Genomic DNA, 12,468 nt, shown 5'->3' on the forward strand with positions numbered 1-12,468 from the left:
ACTTCAGACGGGCCTGGACATGTACTGGCTTAAGCAGGGGGACACGTCTGGCACTGCAGGATTTGAGTCCATGGCGGCGTAGTGTGTTACTGATGGTAGGCTTTGTTACTTTGGTCCCAGCTCTCTGCAGGTCATTCACTAGGTCCCCCCGTGTGGTTCTGGGATTTTTGCTCACCGTTCTTGTGATCATTTTGACCCCACGGGGTGAGATCTTGCGTGGAGCCCCAGATCGAGGGAGATTATCAGTGGTCTTGTATGTCTTCCATTTCCTAATAATTGCTCCCACAGTTGATTTCTTCAAACCAAGCTGCTTACTTATTTCAGATTCAGTCTTCCCAGCCTGGTGCAGGTCTACAATTTTGTTTCTGGTGTCCTTTGACAGCTCTTTGGTCTTGGCCATAGTGGAGTTTGGAGTGTGACTGTTTGAGGTTGTGGACAGGTGTCTTTTATACTGATAACAAGTTCAAACAGGTGCCATTAATACAGGTAACGAGTGGAGGACAGAGGAGCCTCTTAAAGAAGAGGTTACAGGTCTGTGAGAGCCAGAAATCTTGCTTGTTTGTAGGTGACCAAATACTTATTTTCCACCATAATTTGCAAATAAATTCATAAAAAATCCTACAATGTGATTTTCTGGAGAAAAAAAATCTCAATTTGTCTGTCATAGTTGACGTATACCTATGATGAAAATTACAGGCCTCATCTTTTTAAGTGGGAGAACTTGCACAATTGGTGGCTGACTAAATACCTTTTTCCCCCACTGTACAAGTATTCCACCTTCAAGTTATGCTATGGTTTGTTCCCTGGGGTCAAAATGTGGGCTGTGAGTCACCCAAATGGCACCCCATTCCATACACAGCGCACTACTTTTGACGAGCCCTATGGACTCTGGTCAAAAGTAGTGCACTATATAGGGAATAAGGTGCCGTTTGGGACGCACCCATGATGAATAACCTAAAGTAATTAACCTGGGTTTGTCGTCTTCATTGTAATCATTCTTGGCTATTCTCCCATAGATAGGGTCATACTGTAAGTTGCTTTCAAAAACATTCACATTCAAGGTTCCGTGATGGATCAACCGACGGCAATATCAGTGTACGTACCAATATTCCATCTAGGAAACTAAAAATGACCATTTAAGGAAAGTTACTTGAATTTAGCAACCAGGTTGTATGTGGGTACTGTATGTATGTTATCATCTCCTTGACAGTGACTCGGGTGTTTACCAGAAATACTGTGAAAAAGCCTTGGCAACAGAAGGCCTCTTTAACCCACAACACCTTGATCCAGTGTCCGAAAAGCAATAATTGTGCCGTATCGGGAATAAACATATACTGCTGACCATGACTTAGAAGCGTTTAAGTCAAGACTGCAGCAGTGAGATTTGCAGTCAGGTAAAATTAGATGAGTAAATGAATTTCTTTCAAATCAAATCAAATGTTATTGGCCACATGCGCAGAATACAACAGGTGCAGACATTACAGTGAAATGCTTACTTACAGCCCTTAACCAACAGTGCATTTATTTTTTAATAAAAAAGTAAAATAAAACAACAACAAAAAAGTGTTGAGAAAAAAAGAGCAGAAGTCAAATAAAATAACAGTAGGAAGGCTATATATACAGGGGGGTACCGGTGCAGATTCAATGTGCGGGGGCACCGGCTAGTTGAGGTAGTTGAAGTAATATGTACATGTGGGTACAGTTAAAGTGACTATGCATAAATAATTAACAGAGTAGCAGCAGTGTAAAAAGATGGGGTGGGGGGGCAGTGCAAATAGTCCGGGTAGCCATGATTAGCTGTTCAGGAGTCTTATGGCTTGGGGGTAGAAGCTGTTGTGAAGTCTTTTGGACCTAGACTTGGCACTCCGGTAACGCTTGCCGTGCGGTAGCAGAGAGAACAGTCTATGACTAGGGTGGCTGGAGTCTTTGACAATTTTGAGGGCCGTCCTCTGACACCGCCTGGTATAGAGGTCCTGGATGGCAGGAAGCTTGGCCCCAGTGTACTGGGCCGTACGCACTACCCTCTGTAGTGCCTTGCGGTCGGAGGCCGAGCAGTTGCCATACCAGGCAGTGATGCAACCAGTCAGGATGCTCTCGATGGTGCAGCTGTAGAATTTTTTGAGGATCTGAGGACCCATGCCAAATCTTTTAAGTCTCCTGAGGGGGAATAGGCTTTGTCGTGCCCTCTTCACGACTGTCTTGGTGTGTTTGGACCATGACAGTTCGTTGGTGATGTGGACACCAAGGAACTTGAAGCTCTCAACCTGTTCCACTACAGCCTCGTCGATGAGAATGGGGGCGTGCTCAGTCCTCTTTTTTTTCCTGTAGTCCACAATCATCTCCTTTGTCTTGGTCACGTTGAGGGAGAGGTTGTTATCCTGGCACCACACGGCCAGGTCTCTGACCTCCTCCCTATAGGCTGTCTCATCGTTGTCGGTGATCAGGCCTACCACTGTTGTGTCGTCGGCAAACTTAATGATGGTGTTGGAGTCGTGCCTGGCCATGCAGTCATGGGTGAACAGGGAGTACAGGAGGGGACTGAGCACGCACCCCTGAGGGGCCCCCGTGTTGAGGATCAGTGTGGCAGATGTGTTGTTACCTACCCTTACCACCTGGGGGCGGCCCGTCAGGAAGTCCAGGATCCAGTTGCAGAGGGAGGTGTTTAGTCCCAGGATCCTTAGCTTAGTGATGAGCTTTGAGGGCACTATGGTGTTGAATGCTGAATTGTAGTCAATGAAAAGCATTCTCACGTAGGTGTTCCTCTTGTCCAGGTGGGAAAGGGCAGTGTGGAGTGCAATAGAGATTGCATCATCTGTGGATCTGTTGGGGCGGTATGCAAATTGGAGTGGGTCTAGGGTTTCTGGGATAATGCTGTTGATGTGAGCCATGACCAGCCTTTCAAAGCACTTCATGGCTACAGACGTCAGTGCTACGGGTCGGTAGTCATTTAGGCAGGTTATCTTAGTGTCCTTGGGCACGGGGACTATGGTGGTCTGCTTGACACATGTTGGTATTACAGACTCAGTCAGGGACATATTGAAAATGTCAGTGAAGACACTTGCCAGTTGGTCAGCACATGCTCGGAGTACACGTCCTGGTAATCCGTCCGGCCCTGCGGCCTTGTGAATGTTGACCTGCTTAAAAGTCTTACTCACATTGGCTAAGGAGAGCGTGATCACATAGTCATCCGGAACAGCTGGTGCTCTCATGCATGCTTCAGTGTTGCTTGCCTCAAAGCGAGCATAGAAGTGGTTTAGCTCGTCTGGAAGTCTTGTGTCACTGGGCAGCTCGCGGCTGTGCTTCCCTTTGTAGTCTGTAATAGTTTTCAAGCCCTGCCACATCCGACGAGCGTCAGAGCTATGTTGAGTTAGATTGTCAACAGACACTCATATTTCACTGTCACAAACTACATACACACACTCAGGTTAGGAATAACCAATTTAGCCATTAGTTGAATGGGGCACTTAGGGGATAAGTGCTAGGGGATCATTTGGTTGACTCTGATTAATGTTAGAGTTGTACTGAAGGTCCTGACTCGGTGGAGCTGGTCACCTAGAGACTGGCTAATATGTGTGATTTGAGCGTATCTGATAGTACTGGGAGTTGATTACGCAGTTTCAGGAGGAAACCTTTAATCAGACGACAGACCCCATCCACAGCTGGAATCTTTCTAAGCAGTAACTTCCGGACACAACCTTCCATCATCTTGCCCAATCAGGCTTCCTGCACAATGTGGGCGCCAGCTCAACCTCATTCCATCACTTGGGGCTGGCCATGCCAGCAGGGGGGCCAGCACAACTACGGCCGGGGATTGGCACTGCCAGCAGGCTCAACACACCCCCAGTCTACAACTGGGGGCTGATCCTGCCAGGAGGCCAGCTACCAACCTCGGTCCACGGTCGGGGGCTGGCAACTCATACCCTACTACCACCCCTTCCAACGTGTTTGTCAGATGGCAAGAAGCCAAACTAGTGAAATGTGGTTTCCCATAATGATATTACATCATCATGACCTTGGTTTATCTGGAATGATGCCACTAGTCTGTAACGTGTTTGTAACTGTGTATGGTAACACGTGTTTGTAACTGTGTATTATGGCATAGTACTAGTTTATTATTGGGTTAACATTAAACAGTCTGTAACCGTATCCTATACAGTATTTATATCAATGCAAGGTTATCAGAACAATAAGATGCATTGAAAAACGTTAAGCTACAGTATGACTGCAGTTGAGGCCTATCATTGTGGGGCACAATGTTATACTTTATTGGCTGTGACATTACATAAAACAAATCTTCTCTGTGTCAAGTGCCCATTCCAAATTGCCCCCAACATCTGTGAAGTTGTAGAGCTCTGGAGGACTACTTAGTTATAACACACAATGTAATATGTATTGTTGGTAGGGGTGGACGGTATCCAGATTTTCATATCGTCATACCATCCTTCTCTCATACTGGTATATACGGTATTACCGGCTTGGTACACAAGGTTGCGCCAAAAAAAAACGCTAAAAACGCCATTGGGCGTCTATTACCAGAATGCTAACAAAATTTGCACAAGTTATAGCAAATTTCAATGGAGGCTGCTCGCTAAATATGCTAACGAGCAGAACGTTATTCACATATAGGTAGGAGCTACCGAATGTCATTTTTTGTGAGTTTGGACATTTACAAGCGAATGTGAACTAGAGACATTGTGCAAATGAACAAAGTTTTGACGCATTCTTGTCTGAAGGAAGAACAGTACTAGCTCAGGAGCAGCATGTGTAGGCCTCAGATTTTTAGAACTAAACCAAGATAGACCACAGCTCGTAGTTTCCAACGGGAACAAATGAGTCATAGTGGGCAGAACAAGCAAGGTGGTGGGCAGAGCCAAGCACGAGCTACCGAGATCCTATTGGCGCGTTCTAGCGAAATTTGCATATTTCAATTAGGGAACACCTACTCTGTGAAGTGCGCGTTTTTAAAACTTTGGCAAAGGGTAAAGTCTACAAAACGTAGTCCACTCTGTTCGTAACAGATTGTAGTTTTGGGAACAGAAAACTGTATTGAGATCAAATATTTCATTGATGAGAAAATTTGCAGAATGTCGGCCAAAATCCATCTCGTTCCTTCATCGTCCACTGCCAGCCACTTGGCTTCCTCTCAGAGTGGAAACGCCAAGCGGATGCTTCACATTATACTTCTGGTGAAATATCTGCCTCATTGTTCTTTCTGTGTGTAGGCTGTGTCTGTGTGGAGTCTGGAGTTGCTAGGGCAACGGGCCTGCCTGCTCTGCTCAGAGAAGAGGGGAGAGAAGAAGAGGAGACATGAGAAGAAGGGCCGAGAACAGAAAGGAGAAACACAAGGGAATCAAGATAGTGGCAGCTGTACAAATAACTCATCCAAAGGGCTTTGACTTCTCAAACATGGCAATTAGCTAACACAATATGATGCCCCATCACCTTATTAATTCAGCCACTTACTTAGATTAAATAGCAAGTTACATTTAGGGGTCACATTAATGCAGAATTCTGTGTTTTTCACGCAGGAAAAAATGATAAAACGCATAAAAAAATATCTTGCTGTGTTTTGTAAACGCAGAAATAAAAAATGCTTCTTATTGTAATTTCTGCTTGGCATCAGACTAATTTTGTGGGTCAGTTGCACTTCTCCACTCAGATGAGAATTCACAAACAGGCATTCTATGAGCAGATGTAACAGTGTTGCTTCCTCTCCTCTCCCCTACCTGGGCTTGAACCAGGGACCCTCTGCACACATCGACAACAGTCACCCTCAAAGCACCGTTACCCGTCGCTCCACAAAAGCGCGCACCGCTAACTAGCTAGCCATTTCACACCGGTTACACAGACAGCGCTCTGACTGATGTGTAGCTATACTGAACAAAAATATAAATGCAACATGCAACAATTTCAACGATTTTACTGAGTTACAGTTCATATAAGGAAATCAGTCAATTGAAATAAATAAATTAGGCCCTAATCTATGGCTTTCACATGACTGGGCAGGGGCGCAGCCATGGGTGGGCCTGGGAGGGCATAGGCCCACCCACTGGGGAACCAGGCCCAGCCAATCAAAATGTGTTTTTCCTCACCAAAGGGCTTTATTACAGACATAAATACTCCTCAGTTTTATCAGCTGTCTGGGTGGCTGGTCTCAGATGATCCCGCAGGTGAAGAAGCTGAAAGTGGAGGACCTGGGCTGGCGTGGTTACACGTGGTCTGTGGTTGTGAGGCCGGTCGGACGAACTGCCAAATTCTCTAAAACGATGTTGGAGGCTGCTTATGGTAGAGAAATTAACATTCAGTTCTCTGGCAACAGCTCTGGCGGACTTTCCTGCAGTCAGCATGCACGCTCCCTCAAACTTGAGACATCAGTGGCATTGTGTTGTGTGACAAAACTGCATGTTTTATAGTGGCCTTTTATTGTCCCCAGCACAAGCTGCACCTGTGTAATGATCATGCTGTTTAATCAGCTTCTTGATATGCCACACCTGTCAGGTGGATGGATTATCTTGGCAAATGAGAAATGCTCACTAACAGGGAAGTAAACAAGTTTGTGCACAAAATTTGAGAGCAATAAGCTTTGGAAAATTTCTGGGATCTTTTATTTCAGCTCATGAAACATGGGACCAACACTTTACACGTTGCGTTTATGTATTTGTTCAGTATACATTTCTCCAGTACTTTTCTTGGTGTAGCCAGCCTACTCTGGTAAAATGCAAGATTAACTTTGAGCAAAACATTAGAAAATGTAGCAGGCCCTATTTCTATGATAAACATTAGATGGCCCAGCATTGTTTTTGCATAAAATACTTCGCTTTTTCATTGTAAGCTCATTTACTTGTGTGGCTGCCAGCCAAATAGCATTGCACTTCTGTTGTCATCTGATGAAAATGAAGCTATTTTCTGCCGAATGTGTTGCACTAATGTATTTTCTGTGAAGGAAACTATAGTTGCACGTCCCTGATCACTCTATTGAAGCAAACTTTAAATATAAAATGCAGACCTGTCAATACACACCTGGACTCACCTGCTCCCATTGTGCTATTTACAAACAAACACAACTGGCTCAACTATTCTGGGGAACTACAGTACGGTAAGCTTCATAATGTAAAATAATGTGACAGGTGAAATGAAAAACGCGATCTGCTTTATGTCTTAACGTATTGCACAAGTTGACTCCAGGTATTTACTTAAAAAGTAGCTACAAGTATTAAAATGTATTGAAAAACTTCAAAGAAAGTTTCAATGGTATTAATGGTATTGAAAAACCATCCCGTGGCTTTTGATTGGAGATAGTTTGATTAATTAAAGTTTTATCAAGTAAAATTATGTAGGATTAAAGATTCATAATATAGATTTTATAGGCCCAGGTACAGTGGCTTGCGAAAGTATTCACCCCCCTTGGCATTTTTGCCATTTTGTTGCCTTACAACCTGGAATTAAAATGGATTATTGGAGGGTTTGCATCATTTGATTTACACAACATGCCTACCACTTTGAATATGCAAAATATTTTTGATTGTGAAACAAACAAGAAATAAGACAAAAAAAACAGAAAACTTGCATAACTATTCACCCCCCCCCCAAAGTCAATACTCTGGAGCCACCTTTTGTAGCAATTACAGCTGCAAGTCTCTTGGGGTATGTCTCTATAAGCTTGGCACATCTAGCCACTGGGATTTTTGCCTATTCTTCAAGGCAAAACTGCTCCAGGTCCTTTAAGTTGGATGGGTTCCGCTGGTGAACAGCAATCTTTAAGTCATACCACAGATTCTCAATTGGATTGAGGTCTGGGCTTTGACTAGGCCATTCCAAGACATTTAAACCACTCAAGTGTTGCTTTAGCAGTATGTTTAGGGTCATTGTCCTGCTGGAAGGTGAACCTCCGTCCCAGTCTCAAAGCTCTGGAAGACTGAAACAGGTTTCCTTCAAGAATTTCCCTGTATTTAGCGGCATCCATCATTCCTTCAGTTCTGACCAGTTTCCCAGTCCCTGCTAATGAAAAACATCCCCACATCATGATGCTGCCACCACCATGCTTCACTGTGGGGATGGTGTTCTCGGGGTGATGAGAGGTGTTGGGTTTGCGCCAGACATAGCGTTTTCCTTGATGGCCAAAAAGCTCAATTTTAGTCTCATCTGACCAGAGTACCTTCTTCCATATGTTTGGGGAGTCTCCCACATGCCTTTTGGCGAACACCAAACGTGTTTGCTTATTTTTTTCTTTAAGCAATGGCTTTTTTCTCCTCACTCTTCTGTAAAGCCCAGCTCTGTGGAGTGTATGGCTTAAAGTGGTCCTATGGACAGATACTCCAATCTCCGCTGTGGAGCTTTGCAGCTCCTTCAGGGTTATCTTTGGTCTCTTTTTGCCTCTCTGATTAATGCCCTCCTTGCCTGGTCCATGAGTTTTGGCGGGCGGCCCTCTCTTGGCAGGTTTGTTGTAGTGCCATATTCTTTCAATTTTTAATAATGTATTTAATGGTACTCCATGGGATGTGTTCAAAGTTTCACATATTTTTTTATAACCCAACCCTGATCTGTACTTCTCCACAACTTTGTCCCTAGCCTGTTTGGAGAGCTCCTTGGTCTTCATGGTGCCCCTTGCTTAGTGGTGTTGCAGACTCTGGGGCCTTTCAGAACAGGTGTATATATACTGAGACCATGTGACACTTAGATTGCACACAGGTGGACTTTTTGTGACTAATTATGTGACTTCTGAAGGTAATTGGTTGCACCAGATCTTATTTAGGGGCTTCATAGCAAAGGGGGTGAATACATATGCACGCACCACTTTCCCGTTATTTATTTTTTTGAATTTTTTGAAACAAGTTATTCTTTTAATTTCACTTCACCAATTTGGACTATTTTGTGTATGTCCATTACATGTAATCTAAATAAAAATCCATTTGAATTACAGGTTGTAATGCAACAAAATAGGAAAAACACCAAGAGGGATGAATACTTTTGCAAGGCACTGTATCTTATTGGTCTTTTTTAAAGATATTTAAGTGTAGCGGGACAGATGCAACTATTGGTTTGCAAGTAACAGTGCATGTTTAATTACAAAAGTGCTTTACAAAATTACAGAAAAGGTCTCTTGAGAACCAAAACTTCACATAATTTAATTTCTAAATTTTGCCAACTGTTTGCTTTGTGATAGCAATGTCCATTGTTGAATAAGATTGAAGTAACATTTGAACCATCAACAATCCAAAGTATTTTAAGGGTGTGTTCGTAAATTCAATCTGGAGTGCCAGAGTGCGCTCAGAGTGCCCTCTGGGCGTTCGTAAATTCAGACGTTGTCAGATTGTCAGTTCGTAAATTCAGAGCATTTTGCTCTCAGAGCGCACACTGGACGCTCTGGCCGAGGAGTAGGGTTGATCCGGGTGTTCTGGCCTCACAACGGCAGTCAAGCACCCAAGTTAACTGGCTAAGGTTGGCTAGCTTGCTAGCTACTTCCAGACACAAATGAGAGAACACCTCACTCTGACCATTTTACTCACCCTAGCAGAGCTGGTTAGGCTGTTTTTATGTTATCCAGAGCGTTGGTGACTGTAACTGCTGCTGGCAACAATTTAATTACGCTTTTTTGCCGACGTTTACTGACACCGGCCATATTCAACGGGTGTTGAGCGTTCATAAATTTGTCAGTTATTCTGCGCTCTGGCACACTCAGATGAGAGTGCTCTGAAATCGGGAGTAGATAGCCAGAGTGAATTTACGAATGCACCCTAAGTGTCTCTTGGTTCATCCCAACAGTCTAGAGTGGCTTTCTCTCCTCTTCTCCTCGACCTTCACTTATCTAAAAACGTAGGATAGGTGAAAGACACATGGCCAAGACCCAATTCCCAGTCCAGTTTTTTTCCACATAGAGGCAGATGAAGGATAGGAGATAAGACCATTTTAGACTATTGAGATACACTATGGGCTGGTTTCCCTGACACAGATTAAGCTTAGTACTGGACTAAAAAACTATTTCAATGGCGATCAAGCAAATAGACAATGTATTTTATTCCAGGACTAGGCTGAGCCTGATCTGTGTGTGGGAAACCAGCCCTATGTGTCAAAGTGCATCCTTCATCAGGAGTTGGCAGGCTGGTCTGGAGATGAATCGGGGTTGCTCTCCACCAGGCTCTGCACTCGGGCCAGGATGATCTCGTTGGAGCTGCTACAGTCTTCCGCTCCGTAGGGGGCGCTCACTGTCAGCACGTTGGCCACACGCAGCATCTCGCCCTCCTCTTCCACTGGGATGCGGTTCTTTTCCAGCCACAGGCGGAGGCTCTCTTTCCTGCGTCTCACTTCTTCCGGGCCAAGGGCGCGGGCTCCCGGGGGTGTGAAAACAACCCTCAGCCGCCCCGCCATTTCCTCGTTGCCCTCCTGGAGGACCTCCACCTCCTGCACTGCGTGGCCTGTCACAACTCGGACCGTCGGCGTGCCTCCCTTCTCCTGGAAGGTCACTAGGACGATGCTGGGGGAGGGAAAATAGGTAATGTATTGAGTGTCAGCTCAGCTGATATACACCCCTTTCAAAGCAACAATCCTGGTATTGTCTATGACTGAGTCACATCAAAAACACCACGCTGTAGCTAGGGATAGCAGTTGCGAAGTAGGATGCTCAAACATAAGTCTCATAACAAGAGTGGTGTCGTCACTCGTCACTCACTGTTGTAGCTAGCTACCACACTATATAAGTGGGAGACAAACTGACAAATCAGTGCATTGGTATATTCTTTTCATATGATAGCTTAAGCTATCCATCAACATATTGTGCACATGGCCATGGGGAAGAGTACTGTGAAAGTACCGAAGTTACCTGGCAGATACTGGATCAACGGTAAAAACCCAACCATTATGTTGTTGTTTCTCGTGCGCTGTCACTTTGACCTCTTTGTTGACATATTTACACCACTCCAGTGGCTTCAGTTGACGCCACTCGTCCATGACTGGTTCAATATACTGACAGAGAATAACCTAAACTGAGCTTTAATCTCCAAATCAGATGCTGGAGCTGGCCACTGGCTAGCTGAATTGAGCCTGTGGTTGAATTTGTCCAACGGTCAAATGTGCCGTAATAAACAGTGATACAATTCCAAAGGTTCCGGCCCGAAGAATTAAATACATTTTACATTTACATTTTAGTCATTTAGCAGTCGCTCTTATCCAGAGCGACTTACAGTTAGTGAGTGCATACATTTTTCATACTGTTATACTGTTATAAATACCTAGTTACACATTACTAACCTCTTCACAACCTAATACTCTACTGTGTGATTCATGGTATGTAGTATGGTATGAAATATTAGTGATTTTGCATTTTATTGCATTGCAAGAGTACATTTTGTGAACCGTCCTGTCTCTGACCGTCCTCTCAGGAGCATCAGTTTGATCCACGCATGCGCAGATTGATTGTAAAGCGGGCCTTGAATCATGTCAAGACACGGTCGAAACGGAGGAGGTAAACGAAATAGCAAAACGGATTTTAACTTCACAAAATAATGCACAAAAAGCTAACCTAACGCATGTTCAATAGTAGACAAAATACATATCGACGTCAAACTCAGTATTCATGAAGATAATCTCATGCTTAGTTAACTAGCATGCAGCTAAGCTAGCTAGCCAGCTATCTAACGTTAGCTACATTAGGCGTACTTAGCTTTCCTAGCTCTTGCCATGAACTAGCACACCCGATTCTCTAATCAATGGCTTGATTATGTAGCTATTTTTCGATCAAAATGTTTTAAAGGGGCAATCTGCAGTTGCTACATCCATTTGTGGACTTATAAATTAATGGAATGTGCCCATTGTTGCATTGATTCTTGAAGAATTTAAAGGTGCAACATGCAGAAATCGCTCCGCCATTTCCTGGTTGCTAAAATTCTAATAGTTTGCTTAATTTCAGTTTGTGACAAAACAAGCAGTCATTGTGTAGAGAATCATTGTACCATCAAAACCGCTGTGAAATATATTTTCCATAACAAAAAGTTACATATTGCAGCTTAAATGCCTCATGACCTTAGTTCAACTGTTGTACCCCATCAGAACCCAAAATATAAGCATGTTTCACTCCAATGTTTGCAAACAATGTAAATGTTAACAAACATTAGCTATAAAGCCTCAAAACATGGTTATAACTATAATTTTTATATCATAGATGGTCATTCCTTACATCCATCGCTCTATGAATTTGAGATAGGTTACATTTCTCCAGCACCATCCCTCAGCTTTTTACCAAAACAGGGGCGGTGAAGTTTTGTTATTGTTTCAACTGCTGATTGCCAGACTGTGATAGCACTGGTTTACCGTCTGATATTAACGCCATACATTTGTTTGGAAAATTACCTCTCACAAGCCAGAATGTTGAATGACTTACTTTACAGGTTGTCTGTAGGAATGTGAGACACTATATTCACAGGAAAGTATACCTAAATCAACTTTTCAAGGCGCTGGTAGTGCATTCAGATTTTT

At 43.7% G+C, this 12,468-nt stretch overlaps 1 protein-coding gene across 1 annotated transcript; it reads right to left on the reverse strand.

Annotated features, from left to right (window-relative positions):
* Nucleotides 1-8,966: 8,966 nt before the first annotated feature.
* LOC311131166 (gem-associated protein 6-like) lies at nt 8,967-11,953 on the reverse strand. Its single transcript, XM_084164010.1, has 2 exons — nt 10,817-11,953; nt 8,967-10,471 (listed from the first exon to the last, which is right to left on the reverse strand). Exons 1-2 carry the CDS (start codon nt 10,942-10,944, stop codon nt 10,084-10,086), a joined length of 516 nt encoding a protein of 171 aa, XP_084020136.1. The 5' UTR covers nt 10,945-11,953; the 3' UTR covers nt 8,967-10,083.
* Nucleotides 11,954-12,468: the final 515 nt, after the last annotated feature.

Source organism: Coregonus lavaretus (assembly GCF_964263955.1).
Source record: "Coregonus lavaretus genome assembly, chromosome: 6".
In the NCBI taxonomy this organism is placed as follows: domain Eukaryota; kingdom Metazoa; phylum Chordata; class Actinopteri; order Salmoniformes; family Salmonidae; genus Coregonus; species Coregonus lavaretus.